The sequence below is a fragment of the Melanerpes formicivorus genome, unplaced genomic scaffold (genome assembly GCF_026170545.1).
Source record: "Melanerpes formicivorus ecotype bairdi unplaced genomic scaffold, bMelFor1.0.p_v2 SCAF_20, whole genome shotgun sequence".
Classification (NCBI taxonomy): domain Eukaryota; kingdom Metazoa; phylum Chordata; class Aves; order Piciformes; family Picidae; genus Melanerpes; species Melanerpes formicivorus.
The window spans coordinates 9,548,354-9,569,373 of record NW_027142372.1 but is presented as its reverse complement, the minus strand read 5'-3'; the positions used below and the strand labels follow the sequence as shown (position 1 = coordinate 9,569,373).

General features: G+C 51.4%; 2 protein-coding genes and 1 non-coding gene across 3 annotated transcripts in view; all 3 read left to right on the top strand.

The window, feature by feature from the left end:
• Window positions 1-15,409, top strand: part of SPG7 (SPG7 matrix AAA peptidase subunit, paraplegin) — a 39,449-nt gene extending 24,040 nt beyond the window's left edge. The window contains exons 10-17 of the mRNA XM_068150748.1: window positions 995-1,119; window positions 2,420-2,522; window positions 3,513-3,623; window positions 8,625-8,740; window positions 10,090-10,246; window positions 10,806-10,969; window positions 11,883-11,960; window positions 13,844-15,409. Coding sequence (XP_068006849.1) covers window positions 995-1,119; window positions 2,420-2,522; window positions 3,513-3,623; window positions 8,625-8,740; window positions 10,090-10,246; window positions 10,806-10,969; window positions 11,883-11,960; window positions 13,844-14,053 — 1,064 coding nt within the window. The 3' untranslated portion in view covers window positions 14,054-15,409. The remainder of the gene's footprint in view (window positions 1-994; window positions 1,120-2,419; window positions 2,523-3,512; window positions 3,624-8,624; window positions 8,741-10,089; window positions 10,247-10,805; window positions 10,970-11,882; window positions 11,961-13,843) is intronic.
• Window positions 15,410-15,976: 567 nt separating this feature from the next.
• Window positions 15,977-20,994, top strand: RPL13 (ribosomal protein L13). Its single transcript, XM_068150759.1, has 6 exons — window positions 15,977-16,049; window positions 16,352-16,467; window positions 17,091-17,232; window positions 18,699-18,872; window positions 19,733-19,789; window positions 20,792-20,994. The coding sequence occupies exons 2-6, from the start codon at window positions 16,364-16,366 to the stop codon at window positions 20,948-20,950; spliced, it is 636 nt and encodes a 211-aa protein (XP_068006860.1). The 5' UTR covers window positions 15,977-16,049; window positions 16,352-16,363; the 3' UTR covers window positions 20,951-20,994.
• Window positions 16,872-16,952, top strand: LOC137447432 (small nucleolar RNA MBII-202). The gene has a single exon (XR_010988867.1). It is a non-coding gene; the product is annotated as a small nucleolar RNA MBII-202 (small nucleolar RNA).
• Window positions 20,995-21,020: the final 26 nt, after the last annotated feature.

The following is a 21,020-nucleotide window of genomic DNA, read 5'->3' as shown; positions in this document are numbered from 1 at the left end:
CCTTCATCTTTAAGAGCTGGAGCCAAAACCTCTGACTGTAGCTTGAGCTGGGTGTGCTGATTGCTGCTGCAAAGCATTTTGTGTCTGCCTACATCTGTGGTGTGAGTCCTGCAGGGCTGGTCTTTGCACTTGTCTGCAGCATGCCTGGATGTCTTCTGAGTGATAAAAGAGGAGTGAAAAGATAAAGATCAAACCATGCTGTAGCTTGCCCCTTGCTGGGTGGTGAGGCTACATCCTCTCTGCGTTCACAGAATCACAACATCATAGAATGGTAGGGGTTGAAAGGGACCTCTGTAGATCATCCAATCCAACCCCCCTGCTAAAGGAGGGTCACCCACAGCAGGTTGCCCATGGTCATGATGCCCAGGTGGCTTTGGAATCTCTCCAGAGAAGGAGACTCCACAGCCTCTCTGGGTATGCTGCTCCAGGGCTCCATACCTGTATTAACCTGAGCTGGTCAGAAGGAAGCCTGTCCCTTCCCTGGTGATCCTGGTGGCAGGTCTGTGCCTGAAGGCTAACAGTGAATGAAAGCTGAAAGGGCTTTGGGAGGGAAAGGCTGTTCCAGCCTTGTTATTGCAACCTGAAGGTAAAGGCGGCAGGAACTGACTTAAGTCGGGGGCTGAGAAATTGCCTCCTAACTCAGCAGAGTGGAGAGATTCTTCTGGTTTCCAGTTGGAGCAGCTTCCAAATGTTGCAAAAGAAGAGAAGGGAAAGCAAAGGGTTAAGCCCAGTGCTATGAAATAAATGAAAAGGGAATTTCAGAGTATCTGTGATGACCAGAGACTGGCCTGGGTGACTAGGGAGGTTCCTTCCTGTCTTGTGCTCCTTGCTGGAGGACACTATCTCAGCCTCATCTGTCCTAAAGGATGCTGTAACACTCTCTGGCTTGGTGATAAAGCTGTGTAAGACATTTTCTGTATCCTGCCCTGCCCTATCCCTTTGTTTGTCATCTGTGGTGCTGGAAACCTTCACCTTTTTGTTTGGTTTTCTACAGGAATGGGGACCACAGATCATGTCATCGTGCTGGCTTCCACCAACCGCGCCGACGTCTTGGACAATGCTTTGATGAGGCCTGGGAGGCTTGACAGGCACATCTTTATTGATCTGCCAACACTCCAGGTATGTTCCACCTACTGCCCTCTCCTAATGATTCAGGTGTTCCAGTCCTTGCTGGTGATTCACTGGCCTGGCAAAGGCTGAGCTTGGGAAATCATAGAATCACAGAATGCTTTAGGCTGGCAGGGATGCCTAAAGGTCATCTAGTTCAAACCTCCCACAGTCAGCAGGGACATCTGCAACTAGAGCAGGTCACTCAGAGCCCCAAACAACCTGATCTTGTACAAGATAGAGATGGGAAGCTTCTGTTTGCCTTTATTCATGCTCTAAATCAAGGATTTGACATGCTAATGCAGTGGCTTGTTTGTCAGCAGTGACAACTCCCTGGTTTTAAGTCTCTGCTCTAGTAGGAGCTTTGGCTGTTCATTTTGTGAGCCTCTCTTTGCCATGCAGATGCAGAGCTATGTTTGTGTCTTCTCTCCTGGGAACTGACAACCTCCTAATTGGCAAGTTGGCTTGTGAGAGAGCTTCAATTGTCATGTGCCTCAAGCACCATTTGTTCTGTAGGTTTATTGTCCTCCCTATCCTTGTAAGGCTCCTCATTTTCCTTTAGGCAGCCTGTTAAGTGACTTTCTCCTTCTGAATGTTTTTTAAATCCCTTTACTAGGAGTCTTCCGTGTCTGCTGTGTTGACATTTGTAGCAGAGTTTTGGGAATAGGCTCAGCTGCAGTGGAGCTCTGTCTGCTGTGCCAGCACAGGCTGCTCTTCTCCCATCTGTGCTTTACTGTCGTCCTCTGAGTTTTCTGTTAAAATACCTCAAATGACTGATAGAATCTGGCACCGGAAGCATGAACCGTGCAGCTGCCCTGAAGGAGGAAGGGGAAAAACCCTGGCAACAGAGCCCATTGTTTGACTCAGGATCTCCTGGACCAGCTGGATGAGTCACTCCTTGGCCACTTGCCAGCCATCGTCTCACCCCCACCTTCATCTGGGAAATGGTCGCAGGCTGGGCAGCTCTTGTAGCTGGGATGTGCAGATGGCAGTGTGTGAGGGAGCAGGTAGAGGCAGCCGCGGCTCCTCCCTACTGGTGCATTCATGGGGAGAGGAAAGTTCGGAGAGATCAGAGTGAAAGTTGGGAGGGGAGAGTGGCCCTGGGAGAGAAAGCGGTGACTCACGGTAAGCCTCCCGCATCTGTTGTGAGTTTGAGAGCTGGGAGTCGAGCGGGGCTCCCGGAGCACACTGCAAGGACAGCCCTGCCCTCTGCTGGCAGTGTCACCGTCCCCTTCGTCCCCTGCGACGGACCGCCTCAGAGCTGCCACCTTGTGAAGGCTTCCTGGGCTCAGGTTTTCTGGCTTTTTTACAGGAGAGAAGAGAGATCTTTGAGCAGCACCTGAAGGGTCTCAAACTGATCCAAGACGCCAGCTTCTACTCGCAGCGCCTTGCTGAGCTGACACCAGGCTTCAGTGGTACGATGCAGTGTGTGAGTGTGGGGCTGCCCCTGCAGTTCAGGCTGGAGCTGCTTTGTCACTTAGTCTTAAGTAATGTGCTCTACAGGGCTTTTTTTTCTCTAAGCTTTCTCCAGCTCTGTGGCAATAGTGGGAACCTAACTGACTCCCTGGTGAGCTAAAATGAGCAATTGTTCGTGGCTGTTTTCAACTTCTGAGACGCCTGGGACTAGCAGGGTGTGGGGGGAGGGAAAATACACTTCCATAATGCCTGGATTCCTAATTCTGAAGGGAAGGAATCTCTGCTCATGCTCCTGCCCAAGCTGTTGTTGAGGATGAGTTGTTACCCTTCAGGGGAAAGACTCTCAAGTTGATCTACATTGCTGGGAAAGCGATGGGAGGAATGAACAGCAACTGCTTTGTCAGTCAGAGTAGGAATTAGACAGCTCTGCCTGGCTCCTGCATCCAGCCTCTTCCAGGGTAGGTCCCTGGGAGTTTGAAACAGTGCTGAGCAAGGGGCTGCAGAGTTCCTGTTTACGTGGAGTTCCTGGAATATCCTTTCTGGGTTTCCCCTCTAAGAGGCCCCAGCACGCTGGCTGTCCGTGACTCCTTTCAGCAGCCCCCCACCACCATCAGCCACCCACACAAACTCGGAACAGATGTTCCTTCTGCTCGGCGCAGAGGTCGCGCGGCTGCCGTGTGAGCGGTGCCAGCCCCGGCTGCCCACGCCGCTCCCCTGCTGCTGAGGGCCTCCCTGCCCCGCGCCTGGCAATCGATGGCCAAGCCCTGTCCTCGGTGTGGCGGTGCGGCCTGCGCTACCGAGGCCTTGTGTTGTTCCAGGCCAACGCAAACACCGTGGACTGGCTTTGCTCTCTGTTCCCAGGGAACAAACAAACAGTGCAGGCAGTTTGACTTCCTTAGGTGCTGCTCCAGGTTTGCTCTTGCCTCTTCTGTCCCCTGAAGCCGCTGCCACGTGAACCCAGCGTAACTGTTGTCAACTCTGGTCTGCAGGAGCTGACATTGCCAATATCTGTAACGAAGCTGCTCTTCATGCTGCCAGAGAAGGTCACAAATCCATTGATACTTCCAACTTCGAGTATGCTGTGGAAAGAGTCATTGCAGGTAAGGGACCCCAGCCACTTCTGTTGTTGTCTTACCAGTCTCTACCACTCTCCTTGAGACAAGGCTCACACATGGAATCGCAGCATGGTGGGGATCAGAAGGGACCTCTGTACCCATTGCCTCTTGTGCTGTCACTGGGCACCACTGAGAAGAGTCTGGCCCTGTCTTCTTGCCCCCACCCTTTAGCTCTTGCTGAGTGTTGAGAAGATCCCCTCTCAAGCTGCTCTTCCCCAAGTTACACAGCCCCAGGTCTCTCAGCCTTTCCTTCTCACAGGGATTCCCCAGTTCCCTCAGCATCTTCATAGCCTCTCTTGGACTCTCTCCAGTATTTCCCTGACTCCCTTGAACTGAAGTTCCCAGAACCAGACCCAGAACTCCACCTGTGGCCTGACTAGAGTGGGAGGACAACTTCCCTCAGCCTACTGGCCACACTCTTATTCGTGCACCCCAGGCCTTCCTGGCCATGAGGACAAATTGCTGGCTTGTGGGTTCCATTTGGGGAAAACACATGAGTCCTGACTGTGCTCTAGCCTTTAGAGCTGTCCTGAAGGTCCTGGATGCCACAGTCACAGGATGTTCTCTGGATTCCACTGCAAATAGATCCATGTTCCTGAATCTGCAGGCAGCCTGCACCCATAGGGAAGATAGCCAGCAGCAAAACAGTGAAGAGGGGAATTCAAATGTCTGGTGCTTTTTTAGTTTAAAAAGCTTTTGTTTGGTTTTGCTTGTTTGTGGAAGTATCTCTGGGTTTTTCTTGCTGCTCTGGACACCTGCAACACAAAGCTGAATAGCAAATAGGCTCTGCATCCTCAGCAGCAAGAAATCAGAGATTTTTCTTCCTGGCCTCAAAGCCCAGGCTTTGATGAATTGGCAGAATGAACTGGCAGACAGTAGAGTACTGTTCTCCTTCTGAGAACATCCTGTTGGACTTTCCCTCTCATTTGTGTGACTGCCAGCAGAGGAACCTCTGGAGGTTAGTCTGTAGCACTATATTGTAGGGAGGGGGGAAAAAGGTCTCCAGAACTCTTGACTTCACCTGAGGGATGTGATTCTGGTGGGTTTTGTCTGAACCACCCTGTAGCCAAGCTGTGATTTTTCTAACCAAACACTTAAGTGCTTCCAGGCTGCAGTGTCATCACGGGGGGCCAGCCTGGGCAAACAGTGGCATTCTGTTCTCCTCACACAGCGTGTGGAACAGGATGTTTGTCCTGGGCCAGTTACTTCCTGATCCTGGAATTTAGTCCTGAGTGTTTGCCTTATCAGACAATGCCTCATCAATTCCTCATGTAAGAGAAGTTCTTGTTTGAGAAAATTCCTGACAGATTCTCAGGATCCCAGCATGGTGGAGTTGGGAAGGGTATCTGGAGGTCATCCAATCCAACCCCCCTGCTGAAGCAGGATCACCCACAGCAGGTTGCCCAGGTGGCTTTGGAACCTCTCCAAAGAAGGAGTCTCCACAATCTTTCTGGGCAGTCTGCTCCAGGGCTCCAGCACCCTCAAAGCAAAGTTTCTCCTTCTGTTCAGATGGCACTTCTTGGGTTCCAGTTTGTATTCATTGTCATTTCACCTGCCTCTTATAAAACCTAACCTAATCCTTGGAGTGCTTTGGGTGGCTGTGACCACTCTTGAAGGAAGCTCAGTGTCTGCTCAGCAGCTCCCAGAAGCTTCCAGACATCTCAAGTTGTAACACAGAAATCCTCATCAGCCAGACCAAAGATGCATTTTGCTTTCCCATCTGCAGGAGAGAGAGCACCAAATTTCATGAGATTCTCTTGGCTTAGTTCCCAAGACATGGAAGATAAGGCAAACAGCAAATGAGGCCACTTGTAGCAGACAGGATATCTGGGATTAATGTTGTGGGGCATCAGAGGCCATGGGCTTCAGCAGTTTCACTGCTGACAAGCTGACTTGCTTCACTCGGGCTCTGTGGCATGTAGGAGGCCAGAAAGTTGTCTTGTTGCTTAATCAGATTCTTTCCTATAAACAGGACCTGGCTATTTTTTGTAGACCAAGCCTGAAAGTCCCCAAACAACCCTCCAGGCCCTCACTAAATGTTCCTTTTCCATGGAACAGGGACACTTCTGGGTTTCACAATGCAGAGGGCATTTCAGTGACTCTCAAAGCTTTTCTTGAAAGAAAGAAGATATTGCTGTGCTTTCCATTATGAGCTGCTGGTTTTAATAAGAGTGGTGTGGAATCAAAAGGGAACTTTTGCAAGTCCAGAGGCCCTGTGTCAGCCTGAAAGCTTTGTGTTGCTGGAAGGGAGGAGTACAAACTTCTCGCTGTGGTAGTCCCCATTGTGTTCTTAGCTTGGGAACAGAAAGCATGCAGGCCGTCAGGGCTCCTGGGAGCGAGGGAGGAACCTGCTGAGCTCACAAAGGCTTTTAAGGGTTGGCTTCACAAGATGTAGTGGAGCCTGTTTTCTTGGTGGGGTTTGTGTACACTCTGTAAGGCCAGCAGAGATGTACCACAGTTGTTTCTTGGGTTGTTCATCTCATAAATCATAGAACCACAGAACACTTTAAATTGGAAGGGTTCTTAAAAGGTCATCCAAGAAAGTCAATGGTATCCTGGGGTGCATCAAGAAAAGTGTGTCCAGCAGGTCTAGGGAAGTTTTTCCTCTCTCTTCTTCCCTGGTGAGACCACACCTGGAGTACTGCATCCAGTTTTGGGCTCCCCAGTTCAAGAAAGACGGAGAACTGCTAGTAAGAATCCAGTGGAGAGTTAGGAGGATGATCAGGGGACTTGAGCATCTCCCCTATGAAGAGAGACTGAGAGCCCTGGGGCTGCTTAGTCTTGAGAAGAGCAGACTGAGAGGAGATCTCATCAATGTGTATAAATGTCTAGGGGGGGGGGTGTCAAGTGGAGGGGGCCAAGCTCTTTTTGGTGGTGCACAGTAATAAGACAAGAAACAACAGGCTCAAGCTTGAACATAGAAGATTTCACCTTAACATGAGGAGAAGTTTCTTTACAGTGAGGGTGACAGAGCACTGGAACAGGCTGCCCAGGGAGGTTGTGGAGTCTCCTTCTCTGCAGACTCTCAAAACCCACCTGGATGCATTCTTGTGCAGACTACCCTAAGTGATCCTGCTTTGGCAGGAGGGTTGGACCCAATGATCTCTTGAGGTCCCTTCCAACCTCTTAATGTACTGTGATGCTGTGATCTTGTCCAACCTCCCTGCAGTCAGCCAGAGCATCTGCAACTAGAGCAGGTTGCTCAGAACCCCAAAAAACCTGACCTGGAATGGTTCCAGAGACGAACATCTCCCACGTCTCTGGACAGCCTGGGCCAGTGTCTCATTGCACTCAGTGTCAAAACTTTTCTCTTGTATCTATTTTAAGGAATCTAAATGTGATAGGTGCAGGTCCTCAGAGCACTTTCCTGCCTGGAGATTGCTTTGTGTAGGAGAAGAAATCATCTTTGTAGGCACACTGTGTGAAGAGTACAGTCCCTCCCTCCTTGGTGGGCTGACAGAGGAACGTGGCCAGGATTTTTTAAGTGTATATATGTGTGTGTGTATATATAGAGAGAGTATGTATATATATTTATATACATCTTTCTACAGACAGAGGCATACAGGCACTTGCACACACACTGCCAAAGGCAGGGTACAGCACTGGCTGCTGAAAAGCAAGCCTGTTGCAATCCATCTGCTCTTCCACCAGCATTGTGCCTCGCAGGGCACAGTGGTCCCAGCGTCCCCGAGCTCTGCCACACTAATTTTGCTGATTCCTTGTTTAATAAAGCTCTTGGCTTTGTTTAAAAATTCATGTTAATAGAAGGTTGTTTTCCAAGCATGCTGTGATACTGCTCTTGACTCTCATCAAGCCCCTGCTGCTCCTGGCACTGTGAGGAGACATCAGCTCGAAAGTCCTGCTACCTTTCTGCATTCCCCATGCAGAGCTGTGATAGCTGCTCAATGTGCTGTGTTCTGTACTGAACATGTTTCCTACCTGCTAGAAGCTTGACTTCCAATCAGCATTCAAATGATGATTCTTTTGAAATCCTAACTGGACTTGTTCTGCACTGGTGAGGCCACACCTTGAGTACTGGGTTCAGTTTGGGGCCCTCACTCCAAGAATCACATTGAGGTGCTAGAGCAGGTCCAGAGAAGGGTAACAAAGCTGGTGAAGGGTCTAGAGCACAAGTCTTGTGAGGAGCAGCTGAGGGAACTGGGGTTGTTGAGCATGGAGGAAAGGAGGCTGAGGGGAGATCTTCTGGCTCTCTGAAAGGAGTATTAAGTGTGAGTTATGACTTAATTTGCTAGTTCTTCAGGAGCCTGGGAATAAGCTCATGTGTAATTGGAAACTCATCTTTTTCATCTGGAGAACAATTTTTGGGGGGTTGTTTTTTGTGTGCCTGCACTCCTGGTATGTTGCTGATTGGATCACTCCTGATGCACCACAGCCTCAGCTGGGATCTCTCTGAACCTATAGCAACATCTCACTTCTCGCACATTCTGCCAGAGGGACTGAAAGACCACACAGCAAAACCAGTGTGATACTCCACTGCTCTCTGTTCTGGGTTTTGGTTTATTGGGGTTTTTTTTCCTTCCATACCCAAGCTGCCTCGTTGCAGATCTGTCCCTGGGCAGGAATAGAGTGTAACGTCCCTCGGGCAGAGCTGGGAATGGAACAGAGCTTTACGTTCTGGAGGTGGGATCTAAGCAAATGTTCAATTATGTCTAATGATTAAGTCTGTTTGTAAGGAGGAGAGAGAGAGGGGAGAAGCTTCTGACAGAGTTTTTAGGCAATCCAAGCAGAGATTGCTTTCTGCTGCAGGAACAGAATGCACCTTCCCCAGCGTGGATCCAAAGGGTAATTTTTGCTGTGATTTTTAAAGTCATCTTTACTGCCTGTCCCTAGGTAGAGTGATATGAAGCTTGCTGGCCTTTCTGCCACAGTTGTGCTGACTTCTGCCTTTAGCTACACAGGATTCTGTCCTGCTGGTTACACCTACTGCTAACTAACCTTCCCAAATCCTTCTCTGTGTTCCTGCAGGCACTGCCAAAAGGAGTAAGATCTTGTCCCCAGAAGAGAGGAAGGTTGTGGCATTCCATGAGTCGGGTCATGCGTTGGTTGGCTGGCTGCTGGAGCACACTGAGGCAGTCATGAAGGTAACTCCACTGCCAGCTGGTGTGTAGTGAAGCCTGTCACTGGGTGGGAAGAGAATCCTGTGGGATTCTCTTACCCAAGATGTGTTGATTGTTTTGTAGTGCTTGTGTTGAATTCTGCAGCGTTATCCTGTTCTCTGAGCTTGGAGCTGTGAAGGCTGCAGCAAAATAAATGGCAAATCATAGAATCATGGAATGATTTGGGTTAGAAGGGACCTTAAAGATCATCTAGTTCCAGTTTCCCTAGACCAGGTTGCTCTGAGCCTTATCCAGCCTGCTCTTAAACACTTCTGTGGATAAGGTGTCCACAACTTCTTCAGGCAACCTGTTCCAGTGTCTCACCACCCTCATGGGGAAGAACTTACTCCTAATGTTGAATCTAAATCTACCTTGTTCTAGTTTAAAAACATAGAATAGAATCCCAGAATCATCTTGGTTGCAAAGGACCTTTTAAGATCAAGTCCCAACCATTAACCTAACACAGCTAAGTCCACCACTAAACCCTGCTCCTAAAGTATGCTGTAGAGATAATCTGTGTTGATGATAGTGATGGTGCAAGCTGATTAACCAGCTGCAGAAGAAGCCTTGCAGTGAGAAACCAACTGTAAGGCTCTGTGGGGCAACTGAGTCTCCTGCTGCTGCTCAGTTCATGCAGCTCCTCCAGGCACCAAGTGCCGCTCCCTGTGTGCATGCAGGAGCTGCTCTGATACTGACAGAGAAAAACAGTGTTTGTCACATTAGCACCCCAGGGAGTTTGCCTGCCTGAAGCCCTTCTCTGCAGGGAAAGGTCTCTCTGGCTTCCCAGGGTGTGTTCTCTCTGTTGCCCATCTCCTCCCCAAAAAGCCTTGACGCTGGGGGGAGGTTGGGAGTGGAAATGACAAGGGTGACAGCTCCTTGGCTTGCCACCAGCAGCAGATTCACTCTGAATGACCTATTGTATAAGCTGAACTGTTGTTCATTACTCTCATGTAGCGGGTGGGAGAAATGGCTCTTATTTTTCTGAAGACATCCCATCTTTCTCCAGGTAGTCTCAGTGATTCTTGAGCAAGTGAAGTGCATTTTGTTTGGTTTATACCTGCTAAAGCAACTCCTAAATCTCAGGATTTTACTGGCCTGCTGTTAAGGACAACTTCCTTCTTGTTTCTTGAGCAGAAAGTGTGTGTCTGTAGCTGTGAGAGCAGAGCCTTCAGTGCAGGGATGCTGACATACTGCAATCCTTGGCCATGTCTCTAGGTCAGCCCTATAGCTTTTAAGAAATTCCACTGAGCATGGTGGTCTTTTCCTGCTCTCTTTCTGCTGCTGTGGTTGGGAGGTTTTGTCCCCTGAGCTGAGGGAGCTGCTCTCTGTTGCAGGTTTCCATAGCCCCTCGGACAAACGCAGCTCTTGGATTCGCTCAGATCCTTCCAAGAGAGCAGTACCTCTTCACCAAGGAACAGCTGCTGGAGAGGATGTGCATGGCACTGGGAGGGAGAGTGGCTGAAGCCATCACCTTCAACAGGGTCACCACAGGTGAGGAGCCAGGGCCTTGCAAGTGGAGATGGGGCTAAGAGAGCCTCAGATTCTGCACCTGCTATGTCCAGGGGAGATCCGAGCAACAGACAGAGGTTTCCCATGCTGGGAAGAAGAAATGTCAGACTGAGTATTTTGATTTTGGATTTGCATTTGTCAGCATGGAAGTCTCTCATTTTTGGTTGCCACCACGTTGTCTTATCCTTGTCCTAAAGCCTAAGGCCACAGATGCAATTACCCAGTGAGACTCTTAGCTTGTGAGGCCCTAGAGCTTTCTATGCCATGTTCCCAACTGGTTATATCCAAAAGGGATAATGGGGCAGTGGCAGAAAAGTACTTCACATAGATGCACTCACTGCCACACACAGATCCTGTGTTCGATGGTTCAGCAGCAGGTGGAGTTTTACCTCCACAGCCTCCTGGGGGTCCTCTGGTCTCACATGATTCCAGCATGGTGGGGGCTGGAAATGAGCTCTGTGTAATACTTGTTTGTGCAGGATGTGCTGGTTTTGCACTCAGCTCAGAGCAGGCAAGCATTGTGTTTGTCTCTCCTGCCCAGGAGCACAGGATGACCTGAAGAAGGTGACTAAGATAGCCTACTCCATGGTGAAGCAGTACGGGATGGTACCCAACATCGGCCAGCTGTCCTTCCCAGACCCGGAAACTGCGCCTGGAATTGGTCGGCGTCCTTTCAGCCAGGGGCTTCAGCAAATGATGGACCATGTAAGGCCACCCTCAGACACACATTCCTGTTGGTTCTTCACTGAGCACTGACCTCTTACAGTTTGTTAGGACCATGCAGTGAGGTGTTAAGAACAGGCAAAATCACAGAGCTGTGAGTGCAGCCCAACAGCAGTGTGCTGCCCAGAGCTGCAGTGCATAAAACCGTGAAGGCTGCAGTGGTGGTTCCAGCAGGGACAAAAGCCTGGTGAGCTTCAGGGTGACAGATGATGCCCAGTGGTGGCTGGAGAGTGAGAGAAATGCTTTCCTGGGAGAAGGAATAATGTGGGGAGTCTGGTGGGGTGATTGTGGAACTGAGGACAGGTACCAAACTAGAGAAAGCTTCTGCTGCATGAAGTCTCTCCAGGCCCTCAGGATTCCTGTGTCTGTCTGAGCATGGTGATGGAATGCTTGGATTACAAGAAACCTGTGTCTTCAAGTCTGAGCTGCATCATTTAAATGTCTCCACTGTCTAGATCAGAAGGGCTTTCTAACCAGACTGTCAAACATTAGCCTGTTCTGTCAGGAAGTTTGGCTTCATTGCTGCAGAAACCGTTGCCTTAGTAGAAAAATAAAATAGCTGGAAATAAAACCCCTCTGGTGCTGTGGCACTGTGGTTGTGCTTCCAAGGGATTTGTGCTGAGCTGCATCTTCTGGTGCTGAACAGCCTCTTTAGGCTGCATTTCCCATCAGCTGGGACCCTGCTGAAGAGCTGAGCTTGTGCAGACCTTCACTGTTCTGTGTCAGGAATGCTCCTTTGCCTTTCCACGTGGTCTGTTTGTATTTTCTTTTGATGGCAACCACTCCCTGCCTGGCTCAGTTTGCAGGTTCCATCCTTCAAGTGCTCTCCTTCTCTATCCTTGTTGTGTTTGTTGCTACCTATGCTCCAAACTCCTCCTTACTATTTTTCTTCTAGGAAGCCAAAGTCCTGGTGGCTCAGGCTTACAGGCGCACAGAAAAACTCCTACTGGAGAACAGGGAGAAGCTGCAAGCAGTAAGTTGGAAGAGTTTGTTTGTGGGCTTTGTTGGGTTCTTAAGTGGTGCTTCTTGCCTTGCTGCTTTGTGCTCTGCAACTCAGCTGTGGCAGTGTCTCTGTAGTCCCAGAAGGTCTTCTAGTGGAAGTACTGGGGCTCATGTCTGAATGAGTGGCTGTTCACTGCCTATCCCTCAAATTAGGAGCAGGCCACAGGTCTTCTCCAGCAGAGAGTAGTAGAATCAGTCATTTAGGTTGGGAAAGACCTGTAAGATTGAGTCCAGCTGTTAACCCAGCCTGCCAGGTCACCACTAAACTATGTCCCTCAACACTGCATCCCCATAGCTTTGAAATACTTCCAGGGATGGGACCACCACGTGGCCTCTTTCCCCTCTCTGTCCTGACAGTCTCCCTAGCCTGTCACTGTGGCATGTCCCCATCTGTCTGCCAGGAGCTCTGCACCCATTGCTCTGAGCTGAGTCACACTTGCCTTACAGTACTCTGTATCTTCAGGGATCTTTCCTTCACCATTCCAGTCTAAAATATCCAGAATGACAAGAGGTCAACCTGGGGTCGCATGAATTGCTCTCTGCCTGAAGCTGAAGTGTCTAGAGCACAAGTCTTGTAAGGAGCAGCTGAGGGAACTGAGGTTGCTCAGCCTGGAGAAGAGGAGGCTGAAGGGGGAACCTTCTGGCTCTCTACAGCTCCATAAAAGGAGGTTGGAACCAGGTGGGGAGCAGTCTCTTCTCCCAAGGAATGAGTGACAGGAGAAGTGGAAATGGCCTCCAGTTGCCCCAAGGAAGGTTTAGGTTGGACATGAGGAACAGTTTGTTCCCCTTGAGGGTTGTCAAGGCCTGGAACAGGCTGTGCAGGACAGTGGTGGAGTCTCCACTCCTGGAGGGGTTTCAAATCCATGTAGATGTGCTGTGGGACATGTTTTAGCAGTGACCTGGCAGTGCTGGGTTAAGGGTTGGACTCTTGCAGGTCTTTTCCAAACCAAAATGATTTTGCTATTCAAATTCTTTTCCTCAAATCTTCCTGTTCAACAAAGAACAACAACAACAAAATCCCCTTCAGCTACACAATGGCAGGCCTCCTGTGTGCAGGGAGGTAGCCAGAGCTTGCTTGTTCAGACACCCTGCTGCAGGCTGTCACAGCGCTGCCCACAGGACAGTGCCCTGGGAGCGCTCTAAGACAGGCCCTGGGAGGAGCTGCTCTCCACAGGCCGCCTCTCTTCTGACGTGTTCCTTTAACAGCCCTCAGATGTTTGCTAGAGGCTCATCACAGAGCAACTTTTAAGTCAAGCCAAAGTATCTGCAGAGTAAATGTTTCGGGTGCCAGGCCAGTGTGTCGCTGCTTGTCGCTAGAATGGAGCAGTTCCATGTTTGACAGCCACCTGCTGCTCAAGTGCTGGTGGAGGGGCTGGACAATTCAACTTCTCTGCAGAGGAACTGCTGATGACCTTCAGCCCATGCCTGCAGGAACAGACAGCTCATTGTTATCGCTGTGTGTGCAAGGGAGGGCTGTGGGGCTGACTGTGGTCTCATTTACTGCTCTTTTGGCGCCGTAGGCAGGGCCACAGGTGTGGGTATGATGGCAGGAAGGGCACTTCTCTGAGTGTTCCTGGAGTTCTGACTCACCCAATGGCTCCTTCAGTCATACTGGGTGTTCCTGGCCAAAAGCTCTCTTGAAAGGTGCCAGCAGCCTGAAGAGCTTTATGCTGGCTCCAGCAGGGTCTGAGGTCACCCCATCTGCGGGGTGGTAGCCAGGGGTCTGCTCCTCATGGGCTGCAGCACGTGCTGTGGCCAGATGTTGAGGTCTGAGCTGTCAGGGAGAGTTCAGATCAGTTCAGGGAGGTTGTTTTTCAACCCTGTGCCTCATTATGCCTTATTTATTCTTTCTAGCTGTCCAATGCCCTCCTGGAGAAAGAAGTGATAAATTATGATGACATTGAAGCTTTGATTGGGCCTCCACCCTATGGGCCCAAGAAAATGATAGCTCCTCAGAGCTGGCTTCAAGCAGAGAGAGACAAGCAAGACACCAGAGATGAAGAAATGCCCCAGCAGCCACCAAACCACGAGGAGGAGGAAGAACCACGCCTGAGACCAGTGTGAAACCCACTCCTGATGTGAAACAGGAGGACTCTAGGGGCTTCTCTTAGACACAGACCCTCTCCCTTTTCAGCTCCAGGATCAAAGATAAATGAGCAGGGAAGACTCTGTGCTGCTGATAGCCAAAAATGAAGGGCTGGCTATGTTGGCTTTGCTAACGAGCTTTTCCCTGCAGGAAGGAGAACTCCTCAGGATGCTGAAATTGATTCTCAGCAGGGTTGTGGTGATTAGGAGCTGGGTAAGTCTGATCCACTGGAAAGATTCCTTGCATGCAGGGGTGGTGTACATGTTCCGGAGGGTGAAAGATCCCGTGGAGTCCTTGTAAGCCACCCCTCTATGCTGTGTGATGTGGCAGGAGAGCAGGGCTATCCACATCAGTGTTGTGAAACCCCTGTGAGGCTCTGAGGTGGTGTAGTTCTTGTGTGACTCTGCTGTAACCTCTGAAAGTCTCTGCTGCTGAATGTAAAACAGAAACTGAGAAGCAGACTTCACCAGAATAAACTGTCCATAATGGCCTGCTGTCTTTGTAGAGTATGTCAACACACAGAGAAATGTTCTGGCATGCTTGAAGCTTAGAGCTGTGCAGTTGTCCAGGGCAAGGGTTTTCTTCTCCCTGGACAAGAACTTCAGATTCAGTTTTATAATGTCTGGCAAGCAGAGGGGGAAGAAAATCTGTGCAGAACCCTATGTGACCCCACAGTGCAAGGCTGGGAGTTAGCAGTGTAGATGTGAAAGACTGACACAACTGGAGGAGCTGGAGGGGTGCTCTGAAGCCCTTGAGGAGAAGTAGGTGTGTCCCTTGGGAAGGCTTAGGAGAGAGCTGGCAGTTCTCTGCCTCCCTTCTCCTGGCTCTTGCAAAACAAGCAGCGATGACACGGCTGCCTGCCGTTCATCGGGGAAAGCGCTGAAACAATGGCCGGTGCCTGGTGGGCTCTGGCCTTAGGGAGGATTGGGTTATTCCAGGAGGATTGCTGTGACCTGGGAGACCCCAACACAAGCTAGGTTGCTGACAGCTCTCAAATCCCAGTCCTCAGGCTCCTGTTCACCACAGAGAGCCTCTTGTTTCCCTGCTGATGGTGAGGAGGACGTCCTGTGAGATGTTCTCAGCCATGTCCCAGCACAGAGCCACCTGCACGTGCACCACCTTCAGCCCTCCCTGGGCTGTCTTGGTGCTGGTGGGGTGATGTCCTTTGCCTTCAGGGGCAGAAGTTTCAAACATTTGTGACACTGCTGCCTGTATTTTCTTGCTCCAAACTTGTTTGTTTCTCCATGAGTTCATTCTTTGATGTTTTCTTGTTTGTTTGTTTTTAAGTCGTGGCTGTGTTCTGGGCTGCCTCAATAAACCTTTTCCCTGCTGCATTCAGTTCTGCGAAGCGTAGGGGGACATCTGTGATGCCTATGGGACAATGCAAGGGTCCTCAGTGGCTTCTGGGGTGCATCCCCTATAGCCACAGCACACCATTGCTCCCAGCTCAGGCCTGGTGTGGCTGCAGGAGCTGCCAGATCTCTGCCAGTGTGGGTGGTGGTCCCCTGAGCCCTCTCCTGCTGCCCATCTTAAACTGGGGACAGTGGCAGAACCCTGTTCAGAACCCCGTGTGAGTACAAAAGGAAAGAGGGGTCCCTCACAGGAGCTGGGGACAGTGTGCCTGCTGTCCTGTGTTCATCCCACCCCCCGAGGCATGTGTCCAGCCTGGGTTGGAGGAGCTGGGCCGAGATGTAGCAGCCTCTGCTGTCTGCCCCGTCCCCACCCCACCCCCTTAGAGGGATCCTGCTAGCGGGCTCCGTTCGCCCCTGGCAGCGCCGCGGCTGCCTCCGTGGCTGGGTGCGCGCGGCTCCTTTAAGGTGCCGCCATCTTTGCTGTGGGCGTGGTGACGCCCTGCCAGGCGTTGCCAGCGCCCTCATTGGTCCGTCCTCGGGGCACTGCCCATTGCCCGGCGCACTTCCGGCGTGCTCCGTGCAGCAGCTTCCTTTTCCGGTCGGCCATTTGCCTTGGCGGGAGGTGAGTCTGAACGCTGCCGTGGCCGGGGAGCTTCATCCACCGCCATCCGCTCGCCGGGGACCGGGCCTCGGGCCGGGCTGGGCCTTGGGGCCGCTCAGGGCCCTGGCTGAGGGCTGTAGGCTGGATCTGGGCGCGAAGGGGCTGCTGACAAGGGCCCGGCCTGGGCATGGGCCTCCACTGGGCGGCCGGGCCTGCCCTTGGTGGCGCTGGGGCTGGCGAAGGGTCCCTGGCGTGGTCACCGGGAGAAGGCCCCACAGCCCCGGTACCCCGACAGCCGCCTTTAGCCTTTACCGTATCCGCAGGCTGCAGCAGCCATGGCGCCCAGCCGCAATGGCATGATCCTGAAGCCCCACTTCCACAAGGACTGGCAGCGGCGAGTGGCCACATGGTTTAATCAGCCCGCTCGCAAGATCCGCAGGTGAGTCCCTGTCGCTCGGGTTTCTTGGGCCCGGCTTCCTTGGGTACGCTCTCACCGGCTGCCTCCTGCTGTAGCTCATATTGCTGGGGAGTTGTCTATGCTCTTGTCCTGGGCTGGCAGGGAACTGAAGTACCACGTCTTTATGTTAAGTTACTCCCTCGTTCTTCCTTTGGAGTTGTTTAAAAGATACAGTGATGCAATGCCGAGGGACCTGGGGTAGTGTCAGGCTTGGTAGGGTTACAGAATGATTGGACTCGATGATCTTAAAGGTCTTTCCCAACCTAGATGATCTTTAGAGAGCTGTTCCACCCCGTACCGTTTTGTGATTGTAGAACGTGGGACTGCAGCCAGCTGCTCCTCTAGGGTCTCTGGGCAGGGTCAAGCACTTCCAGCCGCAGTCAAGTGATGAGACATCTCCGGAATCGCTGCACCACCTTGATGATTCCCTTGAACCCATGTTTGCCTGATGACTGCGGCTGTTGTGTAGGAGCAGGGATCAGCCCCAGCCACCGGGCCCGTGCTTCTGAGGTGCCTTCTTGCAGGGGAGGTCACCAGGCGGTGTGGGAGTGACCCAGCCACCAGAAATGTCATTTTCCTCATCGCTGTGCCCTCCAACCTCCCAGGAGGAAAGCTCGCCAGGCCAAGGCTCGCCGTATCGCTCCCAGGCCCGTGGCTGGGCCCATCCGACCTATAGTGAGGTGTCCAACCATCAGGTACCACAAGAAAGTCCGTGCTGGCAGAGGCTTCAGCCTGGAAGAGCTTAAGGTGAGTACAAAAACTAACCATCAAACTAACCCCGAGTGTGAGCTGGGCTGTCCTGTTCTGTATGTGGCCAACATCCAAGCGACTTGCTGTGGTGTTTGCATTGTCGCTGGCCCAGCCAGGGTGGGACAGCTGCTGCTGGTGGCTCTGGTGTAGGCGATGCTTGGGAGGGCAGGGAATACTGGTTGTGTCTTTCCTTTAGCTGTGAAGTGAGTGTGTGGTTTGGAAAGTACATGTTGGTTTGTCTGGTCAGACTGCCCCTTCAAATTCCATCACTTGTGGGTTCAGGAAGGGCCTTCATGGAGCCTCCTTAACTTATGAAAGTCAGAAAAAAAAAAGTCCCAACCAAGTGACAGCTTCTTATGAACTATTTAGGGTTTGTGAAACGTTTCTGATAATCCTAAGTATTTCATCCAGCATGAGCCTGTTTGTGTTGTGGGGACAAGCAAACCATGCTCAGCTTGTGTCTGAGAGAACTGGGGCAAGGAGCAAAACTTTCCCAGAATTCCAGCACCGTGGGGGTGGGAGGGACCTTGAGCATTGAGAGGATCCCCTCTCAGTCTGCTCTTTTCCAGGCTAAACAGCTCCAGGTCTCTCAGCCTCACAGAACACCTGTGGCTGTTCCCATGCCATAGATGAGTCTATGGGAAGTGTCCAGTGTCCTCCATTCACTCAGGGATGCCCTTCTCTGATCTCCTCAGGTGTGTTGAGCTCTTAAAGCTGGGCTCTGGTGGGCTGGAGAACCTCTCCAGCAGGCAGGACTAGGCAGCCATGCTTGTGGGCAGACTCTGGTGTGTTGTTTAGTGTCTAATTAAAACATTTGTAACTGCAATTAGTGTGCTGAGGCAGGCAGGTTGTTCTTTTGGATGCCAAATGCTTCATTACTCGAGTTTTCTTTAATTTTTGAGTAACAGTGGGACACAAAACGGTGCACAGCTGTTTGTCCCCAAACAGAAAAGGAGGTTATTTTGTGCTTAAGAGATGATTACAAAGAAGAGCTTACAGTACTTGGGGAACTGAAGTTATCCCTGTGCTCAGTTCTCGTGTCTCAGGGTTTACATGTCCCCCTTGTAATTACTCAGGGCCCCCCCGCCACCACTTTGCTCTCCTGGGGAAATCCAGCTGCAGCAACAATGGAGGCCTGGGGGAATGTTTGAAGCATTTAAAATGCAGACACCAAGTTGCTCTTTCAGGCAGAGGACAGTGGGCCCAAACTGGAGCCCAGGAGGTTCCACCTGAACAGGAGGAGGAATGTGTTTGCTGTGAGGGTGCTGGAGCAGGCTGCCCAGAGAGGTGGTGGACTCTTCTCTGGGGGTATCCCAAACCCACCTGGACGTTGTGATCCTGGGCAGCTTGCTGTGGGTGACCCTGCTTTAGTGGGAGCCTTGGACTGGGTGGTCTCTAGAGGTCACTCCAGTCCCCTGTGCTGGGATTTGGTGAAGCTGTGGCACTGTCTGCTCTCTCCTCAGCTGGCTGGCATTAACAAGAGGTTTGCTCGGACCATCGGGATCTCGGTGGATCCCCGGCGGCGCAACAAGTCCACGGAGTCCCTGCAGGCCAATGTGCAGCGGCTGAAGGAGTACCGCTCCAAACTCATCCTCTTCCCACGGAAGCCAGCAATGCCCAAGAAGGGAGACAGCTCTGTGAGTACTTGCTTGCTGGAAATGCTCCATGGGGCTGGCTCCAGTGGTGGTATCCCTGAATCCTGCCGTGGTGGGGCTTGGACGGGATCTCTGGGCCTTGTCAGAAGAGCTGAACAATTTCTATGTTGAGGGTGGTGAGACACTGGCCCAGGCTGCCCAGAGAAGTTGGAGATGCCCTAACCCTGAAACCATTCCAGGTCAGGTTGCTTATGGCTCTGAGCAATCTGCTCTAGTTGCAGATGTCCCTGCTGACTGCAGGGGGGTTGGAAAAAGTGACCTTTAAAGGTTCCTTACAACCCAAATCAGTTTGTGGCTCTAAAAGTCCACATGGAATTCTTTCTACACAGAGAGGGTGAGGAAGGTGAGGAGAAGCTCTTCAGTGGAGTAGTTAAGTGAAAGTCTTGAGAAGATGGTTGCTGTTGACACACAAAAATGCTTTTTGTCCAGGTCTTGGCAGGATCCAGAGCTAAGTTGTCTGTGCTTGGCTTTGTCCATGGGGTGGTGCAAGTCATGAGATGAGGATCTGTGCTAGAGCTGTCCTCCATCTTCTGGAACATCTTTGGCACTGAGCCCCTTCACTGTAGTGGAACTGGTGGAGCCCACCATACTGGGGCTGCTTTCAGAGAAAAGGAGGAAGGGTCTGGAGCTCCTGTAGCAGCAGAGACCGCTCCTCATGTCTGGAATACTGTTTGAAACTTTAGTTGAAATCAACCATCTGACCTCCAACCGGGATCTTTGTTGTGCAGCGCCATGGTGTTGCAATAGCTTGGGACTCAAGCAAGGCAGGTTTTCACCCAAGGTACTGCCTCAGATGGTTTCAGTGCTGGGTTCTAAACAATGTTTTTTATCTCATTACACAGCCTGAGGAACTCAAGATGGCAACTCAGCTCACCGGACCCGTCATGCCCATCAAGAATGTAAGTGTAGCTACACCATCTTCTCTGGGTGATGTGGAATCATTTAGGTTGGAAAAGATCTTTAAGATCACTGAGTCCAACCATAAGTCACCACTAAACCACATCCCTAACTGACACTTCATGGAGAGAGTCCTCCTCATGCTGTTGTACAACTCAGGGTTGATGTCTCCAGATGCTTCCCGTGCTGGGTCAAAACCAAAACCCAACCAGGAGCAGGTCAGGCCCATCCTACCTGTGCCAAGATCTCTTCGCTTCCTCAGAGTTGCAGGGCAGAGTGAAGAACTAATTACTTGGAGATCTACTCAGCTTACTGAGGGAAGTCCTTACCTCATGAGCTCTGTTTCTGGGCCCAGAGGGAGATCCATGAGCCAGTGTAAGGTCAAGATGTGTTGGTTGGGAATGATGCTACATGTATCCTGCTTCTGCCCAGAGTCACGTGGGAGAAGCATCAGCGTGTGCTCTGTCTGGAGGAGGACACTGGGAAGCCCACACAATAACCCCCCCCAAATCAGACAACTCCTCTGTGGGCACAGGTTGAGGCAGGTGTGAACATCTCTAGTGTGCATCTGTGCTCAGCCTGACTCCTTCAGGCAGGCTCCTCTGGGGTTGTTGGTGCTCTTGTGCCTTCTCAGAAGCTTGTACCTGTGAAATGTGGCTTGTGGGGAGGCTTCGTCATCACCATTGATCTCCAAACCCTTTGCTGCTTCCGAAAGGAGCTGTGGATGCTGTGCCACAGACCTGACTCATATTTCTCGTTGGGCTTGTGTGCTTTTGTTGGTTTTTTTTTTCTCCCCTGGGACCTTCTGGTCTTGTGCTGACGAACAAGGAATGGGTTGAAACGAGGTCCCTGGCGCAGCCAGGGCAAGGCCTGTAGATGGCACAAACGCTCTGTTCTGTCAGCCTCCCGCCTTTAGTGCTGGGAACCCGGCGAGATTAATTGCCTGGAGCCTTAAATACATCCTCTGATGTGCAGCCTGGCTGTGTGCTGCTCTCTCCCACCAGGTTTTCAAGCGGGAGAAGGCCCGTGTCATCTCCGAAGATGAGAAGAACTTCAAAGCCTTCGCCAGCCTGCGCATGGCCCGGGCCAACGCCCGGCTCTTCGGGATCCGAGCCAAACGCGCCAAAGAAGCAGCAGAACAGGATGTGGAGAAGAAGAAATGAACTGTGCTCCCTCCAGCTCTCAATAAAAAAGTGTAAAAACAGGAGTGGGGCTCTGCTTGGGGTCGATGTT